Genomic DNA, 19577 nt, shown 5'->3' with positions numbered 1-19577 from the left:
ATACAATTAAGAATAATTTTATAGCCTAATAGGTATTGTAAAATTTCGCCAATTTCTTTCATCTTTCAAAAATATTTTGAAAAATAATTTCACAAAATTAGAGTCCTCGCAAAAATATATTTCTATCCTCGGCGAGGCAAAAGTTACGCGTCATTCGCGATATTGCTCATAGATGACGCAATTTGACAGAAATTCTGATCAGATAGGTCTCGTCTAGAACACGCTAACTGCATGCTTCTTTCGATTGGGGGTGGGGGAAAGGACAGACTGACAGGGGCGAGAGGCGAGAGGCATTGTTCGGACTCCGAACTTCGGAGCTGTCGACGCTCTCGGATACTCGGGTTGCTCAATTGTCGGCAGTAAGCAAAATGGCGTCGTTGTGGACGGTAACGTCATTCGCGTTTTCCTTGCTACTGACACCCTTCCTCATGCTGTTGCTGGCGATTGTATTTCTCGCTTCCATCGGCAAATCCCTCGGTGTACGTAGGCTGTACATTAAGCTGCTGCTGGCCCTATTCGAGGTGAGTGCACGGACATGATATTGTGTTGAAAATTTCGAATACCGGCACGAATTCCCGAATCACCTCGGCGATGTGAGGTGCGTTTTCCGCGACATCGGAAACCTGCCGTCATCCAGCGCGAGGCCTTGGTCTGTACAACCGCTCCTCCTCCTCTCTCTCTCTCGCCGGAAGAACGTTTCCTGGTACTTTAGGACACGTGTATCGAATGCAAATCGAATAACCTTCTGCGCGTAACGTGCATAAAATTGCCTTTTTTTTAAGCATTCGGATATGATTAATATTATAATTATAAAATATTGTAATTCTGCAACTGATCCTCTCGTTGAATTGTTTTACGAAAACAAAGTTTCAATTTAATTGAATTATTATTTATCATTTGTAATTCAGCGATGAAATACACATACATTTCTCACACAGTTTAATATCGTACAGATGCAACGAGTTGATGTCTGTCAGTTTTAATTAATTAGCGCGCGATACACTTTTTATATTTCAACTGCTTTGTTTGCACACATTAAACATCTGCTTCTTATCTTTTATTGTACTGTCTTATAATTACAATTGTTAAATATACGCAAATTATGAAAAAAAGATTTCACATTCTCGAGAAATATTATTTACGTCATGCTAGGTTTATTTTTGGGCTAATATGGTAGATCGGTATGTGGGACGAGGTTTATATATCAAACAATTAATTTCTGCTTATTACACATATATGGATGTTAAAATAATGATAATATTAACTGGATATTTTAAATTAAAATAATCGTAATATTAAAAAGTAGATAAATCAAAAATAGTAACGTTATTCTCGAATAATTAGAATTTGGTAGAACAGACCTTCCTCTATAACCTATAAAAATTTTAGATAATTAACTCTACGTGACAAAATAGAACACGTGATCTTGTAATGTGTTGTTCGCTGTCAATGTCACGATTTTTAAAAAATGGAGCAACATGCAATAAAGTTTTGTGTTTAATTCATAAAAAGTACGATGATACAAATTGAGTTCGCTGATGAAGTTATGAGTTGTACTATATGATATTTCAATGGTTTACATGGTTTTTTACCATGGTCGTGGTCGGAAGATGACGCGAGAGTGAGGAGATCAAAAAATTCACGACCGGCACGAATTGTGCAAGCCATTCGAATACCGATAATGACTCATAACTTTATCACCGAACTTTGCATTCCACCTTGTTTTAAGTTTAACACAAAATTTAAGTGCAGCATTGCTCCGTTTTTTTTTTTTAGAAGCGTGAACATTTCGCATCGACAACATTTCACAAGACTATGCGTTTCATTCCATCACGTAGAGATATCTAAAATTTTTATATGTGTGAAGAAAGATCTGTTCTATACTATGATTATGAGTTCCATAGTTTAACAGAGACAGTATCACTACAAAAAATTAGTTTAACAACTTTTTATACGCAGGATGAATATGCATAAGATGAATATGCATAAGATGAGTATGCATAAGATTATATTTTCAGGTTTTAAATCTCTTCTGAATCACAGTTAAGTTGAAAGAACTCAGACTTTGAGCACATAATAATTGATGTGAATAAAGCAGTTATTAACAAAATTAAAAAGTAGTTTTAAACGTGAGTTTTGTTGGAACTATTTTTATTAATAAAATCGGTTAACATGTCCAAATGGATTGTTACATAACACAAACAACAAAAATTTTCCGAAAAATCTTTTGAAAATAAATATTTAATTTTAAAAGTCATATGTAAAAACTTAGTCTCATTAAAATGTATAATATTCTAAAACATATTGAAAATTATATGAAAAGAAACAATTATTTGTTGTACTATTAAATGAAGATAGAAAGTATATCATAACGGCTATCTCGAAAAAATATTATTTAATATATTTTTTGGACGTAAAGAATATTAACAAATGTACTTTTAGATATATATATATATATATATATATATATATATATATATATGTGTGTGTGTGTGTGTAGGTATTATCTTATGTATTAAAAAAGTGTCTGAAAGTACATTTTCTCCTAAATTTTCTCAATTATTGCGCACTTTTTTTTAATTATATATATGTATTTATAAAAGCTAAATTAATAAAAAATTCTCATTATTAAATTTAATGAAATGATGCAAAAAGCCTAATTCATGTAACACTATTCCTAAGTTTTTTTTACTAAATGAGTAAATTTAGAAGTATTAAAGATGAGTGAAAAATGAAATCTCTGGCTATATATACTTTTTATATAATAAGAAATAATATATTCTAATAAGAAATAATATATAAATTTTTAAATTAATGATTTTTGTACTTAACATTAACTTAAAAATAAATTGCATACATTATTCTTGATTTAATTTTAAACCAACTTTATAAGAATTTTAATTTTTTTCTAATTTTATTGTATATTTATAACATTAAAAATATTAAAGTCTAAAAAAATATAATATTTAATTAAAATTCTTATTATATATAACTGATTAAAGTTTTATTTTTTTATTTATTTATAATATTCCTAAATTTTTACTTATTTACTAAAAAAAAGCTTAAAAATCTTTCTCAGATATTTAATATTTATAAAAATTAATTACTTTATAACTTTTAATAAAAGAATGCAGAAAGCTTGAAGCATATAACGTTTTTAAGCTTTATTTTTCAAGGATCATATCTCATTTGCATTTTCATACATTTGTTTTTTTGGAATGCAATTAATGTAATATTCATAAATTTTACTGCAACATTGAAAGCATTATAAGATGTTATATATTTCACGTAGGTATTTGATTTATCCATTCGTGGTGTTATTGATTTATCATTTCCGTTTGTCTTCATATTCTACACAGTCATCACTTTATTTTTCATTAACATGACTGATTTAATAATTAATTTTTTTCTATTATTGTTGCGTTTTAAACAGAAGTTTTCTTCATTATTGCTGACAATAATTATTTTTTCATTTTATTTTTATTTTTAATATATACAAAATATAATTATAAAACTGATAAAATTAAAATTATTTATTATTTATTTGCTTCCTTTTCATAAATGCGTCTTTTTTTATTATTTTATATTTACCATTTAAAATGGTTCAATTTTAAATATGAAATTACAAACTAGATTGTGTCTATGATAAAGCGTAAGATATCGATTGATTTTAAAATGGTATATTACACAGTTGGAAAATTTGTGTTAAATTTAACACAAATCGCATGTCCCAAACGACCTACAGAATTTTTCTGTTAATTTAATATATTAGGCATATGTTAAATAGTAACATTAATATTATGTTATATTTTAACATAAAAATAAATGGTAAATAATTTGACGTAATTTTTGTGTGAAAATTTAACGAGGAAATAATGCTAAAGTAAAATGTTATATATAATATATATATAACATGTTATACATGTTATATATAACATTATAATAATATGTTATCACGTTAAGAAATGACGGTATTAACAGTCACTCTTATATTGTAGAATAAACTCAACATTTTTTTCTGTAAATTTTAACAAATAAATTCTGTCACTAATAATTCGAAACATATTTATAATGTAAAATTAAAAATACGTGCACATTTTTACACTCTTTCAGTTATTTTAATAATTGAACAGTTAAATTATTAAATGTTAAATTTTAACATAAAAATTTTAACTAGCAAAATTTTTAACACGAAGACATAAATTTTCCAACTGTGTATAAATGAAAGTCAAAAATATGAAAAGGATAAAAGAAAGTTAAGCGAGTAGGTTATGATCAACAATTAGTACGATCAGTGAGTGTAGTGAGAGAGAACTATTAAATGGGGTATTTACAGAATTTTTTAAATTGTTAAGCTGCATACGCATGAACCGTAATTGTTTTCTACAGATAGATAAAACGATTGTATTACCAAATAGCAGATTTAATTACGAGGGGTTGGTCACTGAGGTAATTTTTGTACAAGGGCTAGGTAATTCAGCGGCAATCCCAGCAAAATTTTGGGTAATCCAAGGTTATTTTTGGTAAATCTAAATAATCTTTAGCGTTAAAATAATTTAAAGTAAAATTTCTTTTTCAAAATTTATTTTTAATTTGAGATACTATTAGGTAATCTTAAGTAATCCGAGGTATAATTTAAGGGTAATCCGTATCAAAGGGTAATTTTTGTACATTATAACTGTTAGTGACCAATCCCTCGTTTAATTATCTTTGATAAACGAATCAGACAAATACATTATAATATATTAATATGATTTGACTTATAAGCATTTAATTAACAAACACACGTAGTTATATTTTGTGTGTATTTCCGGCATGACTTTGTAATTTTGATGATAATCTTTTAGAACAATCTTTTGATGTAAACATATGAATCTTTATTCACAGTGCGCCTTAAAATAGTTACCTAAAATCAGAAATAAGTTAGTAAATGAAATCTGCCAAGATAATTACGAAAATCACGCAGAAATAACTTGTTGACATTAAATAAATCGAATGCCAGAGAAATGAGGGGATGGGAAAACTTGTGAACTTTAGTACTTGAATGTAATTTATAATTTAAACTTTTAAAAGTTTCCTGTTTCTTCATTACAGTCATATTAAACTTTGATATTACAAGCGGTCATATAAATTTTTTTCTTGTGAAATACGTCAAAATAAATTTTTTTTATACGTTACAATTTGTGTTTGATACTATGAATTTATAAAAATATTAAGAATTTCTCCTTTAGTATTCTGTATTAAATAAATACATATACATACAACTCAATTGTATCTGTCTTACATTTCTAGCAAAACTGAACAATTATGACAGTTTATTAATAGCTATTTATTAATCCACGAAGCTAAAAGAAAATCTTAGATATATTTTATTAATTTACACGTACTAATATTGATGATAATTCAAGTATAGTGTGACAAAGCATAAAACTAATTTTTTGCAACATATTTTCAGAGAAAAAATTCTACGTAATTTTTTGTTTTTGATATTATAATTTAATATGATGTCAGTGAAAAATCAAAAGTTTTACAGTATTAAATTTTTCTTGCGATTTTTGGAATTTGAGATATTTATATAATTCTTTGCCAACATTCACTTGTACAGTGAGCAAACTTCCCTAATTTTTAATGTATGTCTAGTGTATTGACCATGTAAAGTACATGTCTATGCTAAAGTCTAGTAAAATCAATATAATTGTCCGCAAGCTTATATGTAGTATATGTATATAGTGCAACTAACAAAATCTTTACTTTTATTTATTATAAATACATTTGTAAGTTGAAAGGAAATAGATGACAGTGGTTATAAAACTTATAATCAAGTACATGTAATTAATAATTATAATTACAATTGAATTATAATTAAACGAGGGGTTAGTCACTGAGGTAATTTTTGTACATGGGCTAGGTAATTCAGCGGCAATCCCAGCAAAATTCTGGGTAATCCAAGGTTATTTTTGGTAAATCTAAATAATTTTTAGCGTTAAAATAATTAAAGTAAAATTTCTTTTTCAAAATTTATTTTTAATTTGAGATACTATTAGGTAATCTTAAGTAATCCGAGGTATAATTTAAGGGTAATCCGTATCAAAGGGTAATTTTTGTACATTATAACTGTTAGTGACCAACCTCTCATAATTAAATATATTATAATTGAATATCATAATATCATATTTAATATCATAATTGAATATAAGATTTTTTTTTTTATTTTAGGAATTTTAATTATATAGTTTTAATTTCTATTTTTATTGTAAAGTTTGATATAAAATGTAGTTATGTGATTTTACAGAAACAGTTGCATACAAATTATATAAATAATGGCTTAACAGCAATGTCATTAATAACATATGTTATTGAATTTTATGTAAAATTATGTACAATGAAACACACACACACACACACACACAATATAAATTATTTTCAAACATAAATATAAATGACAAATAAATATTAAACGCAAAAAGTTGTGACGTAAATAAATCTTTCAAATTTTTCAAGAAAAGAAAAAACCATTTAATAATTGAACGTTTTGGTTCATCTTTAACAAAAGAAAAAAAAAGAATTTAATGAAGGAATAAAAGATTAATACAAAGAAATCAAGATATATGAATGATTTCTGTTAATCTTTTATTTTCTTGTATTCTTTTTTTTTTCTTTTGCCAAAGATGCATAAGATCTTTTTCTTGAAAAATTTGGAAGATTTATTTAATTTGCGCCATAACTTTCTGCACTTGGTTCTTATTTACCATTTATGTTTGTTTTTTTGTACAAAGTCTTTCTTACCTTTTATTGTTTTGTAAATTATTATAGATATATTTTTATTTAAAAAAATTACGATTTTTTTTATTATTAATATAAAATCATCGGATTTGTATTATTTTAATAAATAATAATATAAAACGTATAAGAAAATACCGAAAATAAAAATGGTATTGGCTAAGCAACGAGAAGTGATAATACTACATATAATAATTATATTTTTTTAGTCGAGAAGTTTACCAAGTCATCGGTTGTACGTGTATATTTCGCAAGGTCTAAGTACAATACTTGTAATGCTATAAGCACGTGTAAAAAACACATGTAACAAATGTAATTCTGTCAGGATTTATTAATTCAGTACATAATTTAGTATAACTTGATTATATTCTTTTACATTTATTTTGTACCAAATATTAGCATAATTTGTTCAATTTAATTAAAATTATACAGAAAGAAATTTTACGGATTCTCACGAACCAAACATGATTCTTGATAAGAATAAAAAAAAATCCACTTAACATATCCGATATTTTGATATCTCTCTTGACGCGTAATCATTCCGTGAATCTACTAGTACCTTGAACCTTAGTCCGACTTTTTGTACTATGACGTAAGAAGTAAAAAGAAAGAAAGTGCCAAGTTATATACGTGACTTTAACTTTTGATTACTGACATTTTTCAAGTTTCGATGAAAGGTCGATTTGTAAAGTAGTCAACTTGACGTATCGTTTAGAGGCTAGACATAATGAATGTCACTGTGAATATGTCACGTAACGAATATATTACATTTGGATAAAATCTAGTCGAGCATCTGTAAAAATCAAGACTATAACAGCAGAATAAATTTACGTTCCTAAATATGTTTACGCATTGATACGAAAATTTATATGTTTAGAAATTTATTATAAACTAAAACTGTTTTGATAAAAATTGTTTACGTAAATGTAAATTTATTTTTAAAAATATTTATTTTACAAAAAATATTTCATATAATCTTATGTTCTCTTTGTTTTTTCATTATGATCTAATAATAAAAGCTCGTCAAAATATTAACAAAGAAACTTAAGAGAACTATAATTCTTTAGCAAGATATAAAAAACTATTTCTTATTCTTAATTTTTTATTTTTATTACTATATAATATTTTAAAGTATAAATGTATAAATCGATTTTTTTATAACTGAATTGTTATTTTTGAGGATTTTATTCATTTTCAATTCTTATGATTTCCACTTTGTATATTAAATTTTTGCAATTGTTTAAACTTCAAAGAAAGAAAATTTATATTATATTAAATAAAAATAAAATTTCTAGTATATTTATTTAATTGTGATAAAAATATGCACACAAAGAAGAAAAGTAGAAAATGAAATATAAACATTTTAATGTTAGAAATGTAATGTACGTGGGTTTTAAGTTTTAAATAGTAAAGTGATTAAACGCGAAATGTTTTTGCGAACATTTACACTTTGAATTTATCGTTATTTTAGAAATTCCTATTCGAGGCTTGAATCTTAACTGAATTATAAAATTTATATTACATTATAAACAATGCGATTGTACGTATAAAATTAATATTTTAACATTGAAACTCGCATTAAAAAGTATAATTTATATATAAAAAAATTATATATATGTATATATATAATTATACACACAATATATAATAAATCAATTTATAACTAATGAACGGTCTGTTATAAATTAGGTTATAATATTGTATCGAAATTATAAATAAAACCAATGCTGCTCTCTAATTGTAGAAAATTATTTACTTTCTCGGTTTTTTATTTGATTTCATCTTTTATCGAATGACTGATGAAAAAATGAAAGCTGAAGCTTGAGATGTGATTCATGAATCAGTTCATCAAAATTATATTACTTGTCGAAAAGAATACTTGTTAAGAATTTTGCTAACAAAAATTTTATTGTTTATTTAATATAATATAAATGTTCTTTCTTTGAAGTTTAAACAATTGCAAAAATTTAATATACAAAGTAGAAATCATAAGAATTAAATAAAATCCTCAAAAATAACAATTCAGTTATAAAAAAATCGATTTACACATTTATACTTTAAAATATTATATAGTAATAAAAATCTGAACAATCAATGCATATCTTTCTTGAATTGCGAAATATTGTTTTTTATCGTATGTCGCGATAATCGAAGCAATGCTTGTTGCAGTTTATTTGCAGCTTTATTCTGCAAACTTTTAGTTATCAGACTATGTATCGTTTTCATGAAAAATACCTATCTTCATCTCGAATTAGCCATGCGTAGGTGTCGCAAACAACATATTTTTATATATTTATCATCTCAGGACCTCTGTTTCATAGCCGTATTATCATTTTAATTTCATGCTAAATGGAATTCAGCTAAATAAACTTTTATTAAAACTTCTCTGAGAAATTTTTGAGAAAGCAATTGAAAAATAATAAAGATAAATTTAAATACAGAATTGAAATTTTCATCTTTAAAACTTTTCAAGTTTACACATAAAAAGCTTTGTATATAATTGCAAAATTGTTGGTGTCGTGATATTTTTAATTAAAATAAAATAATGATTAGAAATTTAATATATAAGATCACCTTTTATATTTATTTCATTACATTTAATTTTATCTTCTTATTATTTTTTTTTAATCTAAAATAAAAGATTGATATATTTACATGATATAATAATTAGAAGAATCAATATTGAGCCAATAACATATTTAATATAGCATTTTCATTAAGAATTATTTAAAATATCAAATTGTCAAATTTTATATTTTAATATATAAAAATAATAAGGATATATTTTTGTATTGTAATAATATATAAAAATCTTATGCTGGATTAAAATTTAAATGAGTTTTCATTGGTCTCTTATGAATAATATATGAAGCGAATAATTGTATTTCGGATTATAATCCTCAACTAACACGTACACAGTGTCACCGAAGATAGAGAGACTATTTTTGTCTGTAGAATTTATGTACGCGCATCTACCTGAGCGCCCTACTTTGATCTGTAGAATATAAGATATAACCTAAATTCACGGAAATTTCCAGGTCTTCTATTACTGATACGATTTATATTATGTATCTTTTAAAGCATTCTGAGATATATACGAATAGATACACATTGAATAACTTGTTATTTAAATTTTTCATGAAATTTATTGTAATAGAAAATATATAAATTATGATACACAAGAAACATAATATCATATAAAATAATTTTATTTGCATTGTAAATAATTGCTTAATTATGCATTTTTCTTTTTTTTTTAATTGAAGCTATAATATTGCGACAGAGGAAATTGAAGAGCACCACAGCCTAATCAGTTCAACTTAGAAACCGATTGAATAAAAAAAAATTATGTATCAAAATCTATAATAAAGTATTACATACTCTGATATCTTTGGTTGAATCTTTATAAAGATATTAAGAACAGATAAGAGAACAATATCTTAATACGTACGTATCAAATGATAATCAGTTCAAAGTTTACTCAACAGAAAAAGAGAATAACGGTATTATTAATTGAATTTACAATCGCTTGAGCAATAAATTACTAAAGCATTTGCCTTTATTAAATGAATTATTAATTATATTAAATAAGCTAATACTTAAACTCCAAACAATAATTCTATAATTTCGATTACTTTGTCGTTTACTTTATATATACAAAATAGCGTTAGTTGTTATCATTTTAAATGCACTGATATATGTATAAAAATATCTTCTGCGATAATATTTTCAACGTCGTTATGGAAATATTATTTTAAAACTCGTGTTCGTGATTTCATTGCAATTAAAGTTCCCTTGTTTATTATAATAATTGTTGAATAATTCTAACTTAAATTAGAATTATTATTAGAATTAATAATCTTGAAGAGAATCTTGATGTATATTTGAATGATAAGTGCGTGCATCTTAAACAATTATTTTTGTAAATCAAAAGTTGAATTAATAAGCATAATGATGAATTAATAAGAATCATTTTACAATTGTCAGAGAAAAGTATCGCGATATTTTATAATATTTTATAAAAGTCTGAAGAAATTAAATATTTTAATTTTTTCCACTTAACTAAACAAATCAAAATTTGTTTAAAAATATTTTCCTGAAACAAAAGTTAAAAATTTATTAAAAACATAAGGGTCGTAATTATATATATACAATAAAATGCTATTTTGAAAATGCACACTTTTTCGTCATGCGACGTCGTCGCATTCTTGAATGTTTTATTAAACTTTCTCCGAATCTTCTTGAAAGTTTATATATGCTAATGAGAACCTAATTGCTAAAAATGAAGTCTTATTTTTTAAATTTTTTTTGTGTGCCGATCGTCTTCAATCAATTTTTCAATCTGAACATTGTAATATATTGATTATTATAATGATCATTTAAAATGCATTAATGTTTTACATGAAAATGCCATTTTTTCAATATTTTTCATTTTTCTAGATTGAAATTTAGTATTATTAAATGAAATTATTACAGTGCGAATCATTATTTTAACTCATAAATTAATTATTAATTTTATATTTTAAAAAGCTAAAAATATTTGCGCACTGTTAAATTCACGAATCTCGAAATTAATTAGATGTATTAACTTTTGACGTAGCTGACCCATATTCTCTTTTAAGTAATATTTTCTAATTTTCACTGATATTTTGTGTGAATTTATACAACAAAATTTCTCCGAGAGAATTATATGTACAAATAATATATAATTTGTATGCGTCTGCGGTATTAGTGAGTACGAATCATCTGAATTTCCGTTTTCGATCACTAGTGAGAGGCCTCGTGTATTTCTCTTGGGAGAAAGCCTTATGAGCATATTGCCGCGTGATCCGGGTGCTCTCTCACACGTTGACATCACGTGCTGCCAGTCATCAGATATAATATTGAAGCTGCAACTCACGCACTGAAACGTGAAGTATCGATTAGCGTGTGATTAAGTAACTCACATTATTTCTTTTACAAATTGTTTACATCTAATCGATGCATCTAATAGCGCTAGAAGTTATAAAATATACATTATTATTGTTAATAAAAATCGTAAAAATGTTGCCTGATGCAAATAATTCTCTTATAATATGTTTTTTTAAAACGATATCAAGCTCTTTTTCTAATTATGTTATTTATCTCTCTAAACTAACACGATATATATCTTATTTATTATTGTATTTGTATGTTAAACATGTATAGCATTGACTTATATGAACCGAAATGTCATACGCGACACAATGTAACTGAAGTGTTAGTGTGATAAGTGAATGATCAACATGCGATTATTAATGTCAATTAACAAGCATACATATCTCGCATCTCGCGTTACTACTATTGTAATGACAGATTATTCTAAGGAATTTGAAATCAATCTTTTCTCATAAAAAATATCGATGATGTAAATATAATTTATATATAATTAGCACCAAATGTAAATGTTATTTGTTATTAACAATCACGTGCACTCTGATATTTTAAACAAAACTGAAATTCCGATATCAAATTTAATAATAAAAGTAGAAGATCATACCACTTTAAAGATATCTTATTGCGCAATATTGATAGGATAATCTCTAGACCATAATCATTTGGAAATTTATGGTAAACAGCAGTTCTTATTTTTTTCTTTGCTCTTTTCTGCAATTTTTTCCTTTAACTTTTTTTTATTTCGCAAAATGTGAAAAAATAATGCTTTAAAAAATTTATTAACGTAATACTAACATATTTATTAACATAAAAGCTCGAGATTTACTTCATTCTGGAGATCTTTTTTTCTTAAACTGATTGGAATTGAAATGTTAATCAGTCTACTTAAAGTAATAAAATAATTGACTTATTTAATAATTATAAAGCAAATAGCTTTTTTACTTTTTACTTTTGTATTTAATATTACGTTGATAACAATTGTTACATCAGCTCTTGTAGAAAAACATATTACTTGCGTATGACTGTTAAGTCTGTTGTCACATTAATAAATGTAATGTTAGAGCAATTGTACAGAAAAATAGTTGACGTTACTTGACACATTATTTTTCTTTAATTTTCATATACAAAACCATATTTGCTGATCAAATGCTAAAATTACTGTTAAAATCAATTACCCACTTTTAAATTAAAAATCATATTTCATTAATATGGTATTTCATCAATATAATCATTTGCATTGAAGTGATATGGTACGAAATTATGATTGTATTATTATTTCCAAATGCATTGAATAAATGCAAATTCATTGAACATAGACAAACAAAAGTGATTTGGCGCATTTGTGCGAAAAGTTAATATTTATTATAGTACACTTACACACACATACTGAATAATTGCATTGTCATCATTTATACTAATACTTTATAAGCTTGAACTTATAATTTAAGATAAAAATTTAGTTGCAAAAGAATTTTAGAATTTTATTACGAAAAATAAATTTGTTTTTAATCGCAACAAATTAATTTTAGCATAAATTGATTTTATAAACAACTTTTGATAAATAAATCTACTTTGTGTAGATAATAATCTAAAATATCATTTTTAATTTCTTTATATTTATATACGGACATTATATTTTCCTAATGAAATACATAAAATATGTACATCTAATTATCGAATATTTGACGAATATTTAGAATTTAATACTCAAAGTGAGTGATCGTTAATTAGTCAAATTCTTATCATAATAAAGTATCAAAATACTTGTGTCACATTAAAGATAGCACGATAATCGATCACGACAATCTGCAAAATATTATTGATCAAAGTAGTCGATATATTAATTTGGCACGCGATATACACGCGTTGAATTATTCTTTTTAGAGATCGCTAGTATTAATAATTTCTTTGTTTTTAAAGGCTTTTATTCTACGTGATGTATGTATAAGAGGATCGTATCGTTAGTGTTAATACGTCATGATTCATTACGAGGTTGACTTGTCATTATGATGAAAGATCAAAGATCAAAGTCTCGATATTTGATGAACTATTAAGTATGCCAATCGTTGATAACACATGCTATTTTTAATGTATAGATTAGCGTAGCGTGCATCTGTTTCCCCTATCTCTTGCAATAATAAAGTATTTCGTATTACGTAACGTTTCAGAATGACTTCTCCTTGGCTTATTCTTTTTTGAATTGCAATCCTATTCTCATAATGGAGTCAAATGCATATCATTACCAATAATATCGTTTTTTTTAAAGGCATATAAATTCAAATAGATTCTTGATTTATAATTTTTTTCAACCTACCTTATTTTTTAACCGACTTTATTTTTTGTAGTATTAATCCAATCCATTTTAACACAAGTAATCTCAATTTCTTGAATAATAAATAATAACGATACTATAATTGTTAAAAAAAAACATTAATGATGCAAAAAGTAATTGACGTAATACATACATATTTTATGAGCGGCCATATGTTTACTGTGTTACAGTACGGCAGACAAAACATAGAGAGTGTGAAGAAGAGAAACGGTACTCGGGATGCAGATGAGAATCTTAGTACAGACGAGGGATGCGAGTCACCGACGATCATCGGAAAAAATTCAACAGTTACATCGACAAAAATACAAAACGGATGTGCGGGCAACACGGTAATCGCCAGATCGAAGGACTTCATTTTAGTCCCGGAACCAGAAATGCACAATCACAAGAATCACATTGAAGAATCGAATCTAAAAAACAATCAACAAGAAACATCAACGATCGATGATGTTAAAGAGGTAATTTTATAAAGTGAAAAAAAAATATATATAACATTATACTTTTGTCAAATCTTATGCAAATTGAAAATATTTTTTCAATTATTTTTCAATGTTTTAGGATAGTCTTAATCAGAAAAATTCTTTAGAAACACTAAAAGCTGGATTTTCATCAAGTTGCCTGGATTACATCAGAGCGGGTGTTGAAGCTATTATAGAGGATGATGTGACATCACGATTTGAAGCAGAAGAACTCAAGGTAATGGTTTTTTGATTATATCTAAAAAAATAAATTAATATTTACATAATAATTAATTATTAATATACATTTAATGAATTTACATATGCCTCTGATTAATGTATTTTTATATAGAATTGGAATCTATTAACGCGAACAAATAGATATTATGAATTTATATCATGGAAATTAACTTTCATATGGATGTTCGGATTCGTCATGCGTTATTGCTTCCTTCTACCTCTAAGGATATTTATTTGCTTTATAGGGGTAAGTGCAATACTATTTCGTTTATTATGCGAGCGTTATATAATTAATTTATAATAATAATAATAAGTATGAAGCGGCTTTAAAAGAATCAGAATTTTGTTATGATATTTATCTGGCAGTATACATTTCTTTTAATTTAATTTTTTAGCTTTTTTTAGTTGATACAAAATGTAGATTGTGAGTAGTACTTTTTTTTTACAAATACATAATAGTTAATATTTTCGCATTTTAGATGCACTTTTTTAGATGTTTTAAATTTGCGACATTGTATAATTTATTAAGTTTGAGACCCGTTTGTCGAATATAAGTTCAAAGTTGTTATCGATACTAATTTCAAAGCTTCTTAGGTACTGTATCTCGTAATCGTAACATGTTTAATCGGCTTCCTGCCAAACGGCCGCGTAAAATGTTGGATGAACAACCAGGCCTCCCTTATTGCATTCAGAATAATGTCACGTTCTATCGCGGGTATGATTACAATCCACAACCCACAGTACAAACCAAAAAACGGAGGGGTATGCGTGGCAAATCATACGTCTACGCTCGATATCTGCATCTTATCCACGCTAACGACATTCTCTTTGGTAATATGTTGTGGATGAGACAATACATTTATTATATATGAGCTTTCCAGCTTTAAGTAACTCATTATATATTGTCATTGTGCCCATATTTTTGCGCCATATATAATTCTCATCTGTCAATGTTTACATTTGTTTTAATATTACTATTTTATTGTATTTGGGAATATTGTATAAAGTCAAATGTTCTATAACATATTTTTTTTATAATTGTAATATTTGTAATTCTTATCATTCAATCATTCATTATGCGCGCAACAGGCTCTATTATATATATATATATATATATATATATAAATTCATTCGGACCTCTTATCCTACGACATTTTCGGTCCGGAATCTTCCCCTTAAACCTCTGATCCTACGACAAAAATTTGAGAGTGGGGGTATAATTCCCCTTTCGCGGTCGTGAGAGGATTTTTTGTCGTAGAATAAGAGGTTTTGTAGCATAAGAGAATCGTAGGATAAGAGGTCCGACTGTAGCATACTTTTTAAACAGTAGAAATAAAAGAATCTCATAATTCTTCATATCGTATAATAAAACAACATGATTCTAATCAGTTTACTCTCATATATACAATAGAAGATCGGACATTTGTTACTAGCATTACAGAAGTTGTTGCGCAAACTGGTAAATGTTACAGGTAACGTGTCCTGTAACTTTGGTTTACAGGTAGTACCTACTCAGCAACGATAGAGAGAAGGAATCCCACGTTTCTCAGGTGCAAAGCTTGTGGTTTACAGGTGATGTGGCTGACAGTGTGTACTGCAGTAGTGGGCTACGTCCCCGAGGGTAGCTTCAAACGATGGCTGAACTACAAAGTCTCCATAATGTGCTTTGCTGTCTTATCCAGTGCCCTGTCTTCAGTCATCACATACAACAATCCAGAGAATCGACCTGTCAGAGGCATATGTGTTGCTAATCACACATCTCCCATTGACATACTCGTACTCATGTGTGACAATTGTTATTCCTTGGTATGTTATTCTTTGATTATGAATCTTACACCGTTTAGAAATCATTTTAGCAATTGCTTTTTAGCGCAAATACAATCAGTCTTTTGTTTTGCTTTGCTTGCGGTAACGGTTTTACAGACGTTCTTAGAATGATGTTTTGTCCGAAAGCTTGCGTGTCTCGTTATTTTATAATTTTTTTTCCTATATTGTTGTTTTGTGTATAGTGTTAAGATGTTTCAGAAATTGTACTCCTTGATAACCATATAAATTTGTTGGGACAACTTGATTTTTCTTAATGAAAACTAAATAAAAAGTCAACATTTATAATGTATAACATTAGGCATACAAAAACTAAATTTTAATAAAATTAAATTAAAATAAATATTAAATTCCGTTTTTGAATTATCCAAATATTTAAATAGTTATAATTAAATTATTGTGATATAATTCTCATTATTAATTACAGATATTGAAGCTTACATTAAGTTCCAATATCTGTAATTCAAAGGCAGTGTACAGTTTTTGAAAGTTAATGTTGAATTTTAAATATACAAGTCAGCCCACCTTATTTACATTTCTTATTATAGATAGGTCAGAGACACGGTGGTTTCTTAGGAATATTGCAAAGAGCTCTCGCCCGTGCCTCTCCACATATATGGTTTGAACGCTCTGAAGTCAAAGACAGAGAAGCTGTTGTGAAGAGGTGCAATTATTTAACACAATTACACATTTTCTTGTCATATTTCATATTATAATGTGTAATATAATTGTCAATATATTATTATAATTATGTTTTGCACAGATTAAAGAAGCATGTATCAGATCCCGCAAATCCACCGATACTCATCTTCCCGGAGGGTACATGTATTAACAATACATCAGTCATGCAATTTAAAAAGGGCAGTTTTGAAGTGGATAGCGTTATTTATCCTGTGGCTATAAAAGTAATTTCTTTTTTTTAATGCACAATTAAATATATATATCCCATGATGTTTCTTTAAAAAAATGTTCACTCTATTTTTTAAATATATAGTATGATCCAAGATTCGGCGATGCATTTTGGAACAGCAGTCGATATTCGATGCTACAATATTTGTACATGATGATGTCGAGCTGGGCGATAGTCTGCGATGTTTGGTATCTCCCTCCAATGTATAGAAATGAGGGAGAGAGTGCCATCGATTTTGCGAATCGGGTGAAATCTGTGATAGCGCGGCAAGGTGGCCTTGTCGATCTGCAATGGTAATATTCGATATTAGTTTAAAAATTTTTTACAAGAAATGAAAATATCATATAGATATTCGATAGCTAATTATATGCATATTTCTTTTATGATTGGCAGGGATGGTCAATTGAAGAGGATGAAGCCAAAGAAGGAATGGAGGGAAAAACAGCAAGAGGAGTTCAGTAAACGATTTAAAGTTGAATAAATAAAATTTGTTGTTTCTAGTCATTTCTAACACTTCATAATACACATATTGTGTGATATTTGTTTATTTAAACAAGATCATTTCATTCAATTGGCTTTTCAATCGCATATTGTTTTTTTGCATCCATCATCACCAAGGAAATATATGTTCGATCAGTTTGTATCAAGTTTTAGATGTAGATCTTTTTGCAGATATAACAGTTTGTACTTTCTTACTAACTTTCTAGATGTGAATAAATTGACAACTAATTCTGACGCTCGCGGAGTAACGTAATGTTGTATGTACACTTACAATTATGTAAATGTAACTTTTTAATTTAATTTTTAGACAGTTATGCGATATAGCTTACAATTAGATACGTTGACAGATTCGAGTTCTCATTTAGTGAAGTTTTCAAGAAGTGCAAACGTGATATTTGCTAATTTTTAATGCTAATAAGGTTCAACCAACAAAGGCATTACGAATTATTTATAATGTGAAATGTGTAATTATGTTAAAGTGTGTGATAGTTTCCTGCATGTATGAATGTGTGTATAGCTTTCCAATTAATTCATACGTACCTCGAAATTATCAGACAATTGAAAAGAACGCATTAATTTTCACTTGTCTAGAATAGTAAGGGAAAATATTATAGGTTCTGCTGTAAAATATTTTAAACACAAAAAATAAATATTTATTTATTTTCCTGAAAAAGACTTAACAGAATAGCAATTACAGCATTCAGATATTAACTATTCTTTAGAAACACTATGCATTATGTTATTTTTTTATTAAAACCCTAAATAGCATCTCGATATATATATTTTCTACTTTTATATTTCACATCTATATAAATATATATGTGTGTATTATATATATATATATATATATATATATATATATATATATATATATATATATATATATATATATATATATATATATATATACATACTATATATATATACATTCTATATATATATACATTCTATATATATATACATATATACATTCTATATATATATATATATATATATATATATATATATACATTCTATATATATATACATATATACATTCTATATATATATACATATATACATTCTATATATATACATATATATATATGTATATATCTATATATATATATATATATATATATATATATATATATATATATATATATAGAATGTCAACTTTAGTGCTCTATATTGCAATGCATGTCAATATAACGAATATAATAAATTAATATAAATAAATACTAATAATCACACAATTGTATCTGTAAATCTCCGATGTAAAAGACCATCTTAAGATCAAGAAAGAAAAAATAGATATATAAGCATAAAGAAATGTATTTTTTCACACTTCCAACCAAAGTTAAATAGCAGGTTTAAAATAAGTGCTATTTTACTATCGATGGCATTATGTAATTATTAATTTAGAGTCTTAAATTAATGAAAATGACACTTCTATATCTTGATACTGTTTGTTATATATTGTTATGTATTTCATAAATTTGGCCTAATTCCTATTAATTAAAAAGTGAATACATTTATAATCGACAAGTTTTTATATCAATTTTAATGATTCTTTGCTCTTTTCTAAATCGGCATTGGTGAAATATTTACTTGTAGAAATAAATTAATAAGTTTACTT

The 19577-nt window shown here is 26.4% G+C and overlaps 1 protein-coding gene across 2 annotated transcripts; it reads left to right on the top strand.

Moving 5' to 3' along the window:
- Nucleotides 1–296: 296 nt before the first annotated feature.
- On the top strand, nucleotides 297–18105 carry Gpat4 (Glycerol-3-phosphate acyltransferase 4). 2 transcript variants are annotated; one of them, XM_072891101.1, is made up of 9 exons: nucleotides 297–521; nucleotides 14197–14484; nucleotides 14585–14722; nucleotides 14837–14971; nucleotides 15319–15555; nucleotides 17097–17212; nucleotides 17312–17453; nucleotides 17543–17751; nucleotides 17852–18105. In XM_072891101.1, exons 1-9 carry the CDS (start codon nucleotides 369–371, stop codon nucleotides 17937–17939), a joined length of 1506 nt encoding a protein of 501 aa, XP_072747202.1. In that variant the 5' UTR covers nucleotides 297–368; the 3' UTR covers nucleotides 17940–18105. The 2 variants fall into 2 exon arrangements, with proteins under 2 accessions (XP_072747202.1, XP_072747191.1); XM_072891090.1 differs by lacking the exon at nucleotides 15319–15555 and adding an exon at nucleotides 16297–16530 and having other exon boundaries at nucleotides 302–521.
- The last annotated feature ends 1472 nt before the right edge of the window (nucleotides 18106–19577 follow it).

Source organism: Anoplolepis gracilipes, chromosome 1 (genome assembly GCF_047496725.1).
Source record: "Anoplolepis gracilipes chromosome 1, ASM4749672v1, whole genome shotgun sequence".
Taxonomy (NCBI): Eukaryota; Metazoa; Arthropoda; class Insecta; order Hymenoptera; family Formicidae; genus Anoplolepis; species Anoplolepis gracilipes.
This window is presented reverse-complemented; position numbering and strand designations above follow the sequence as displayed.

Excerpts from the sequence above, each read along its gene's own strand:
- Gpat4 (XM_072891101.1), top strand. The coding sequence starts at position 369 with ATGGCGTCGTTGTGGACGGTAACGTCATTCGCGTTTTCCTTGCTACTG. Across the intron at positions 14,485-14,584 it reads CGATCGATGATGTTAAAGAG|GATAGTCTTAATCAGAAAAA; the intron begins GTAATTTTATAA and ends TCAATGTTTTAG. Across the intron at positions 17,213-17,311 it reads AGAGAAGCTGTTGTGAAGAG|ATTAAAGAAGCATGTATCAG; the intron begins GTGCAATTATTT and ends TGTTTTGCACAG.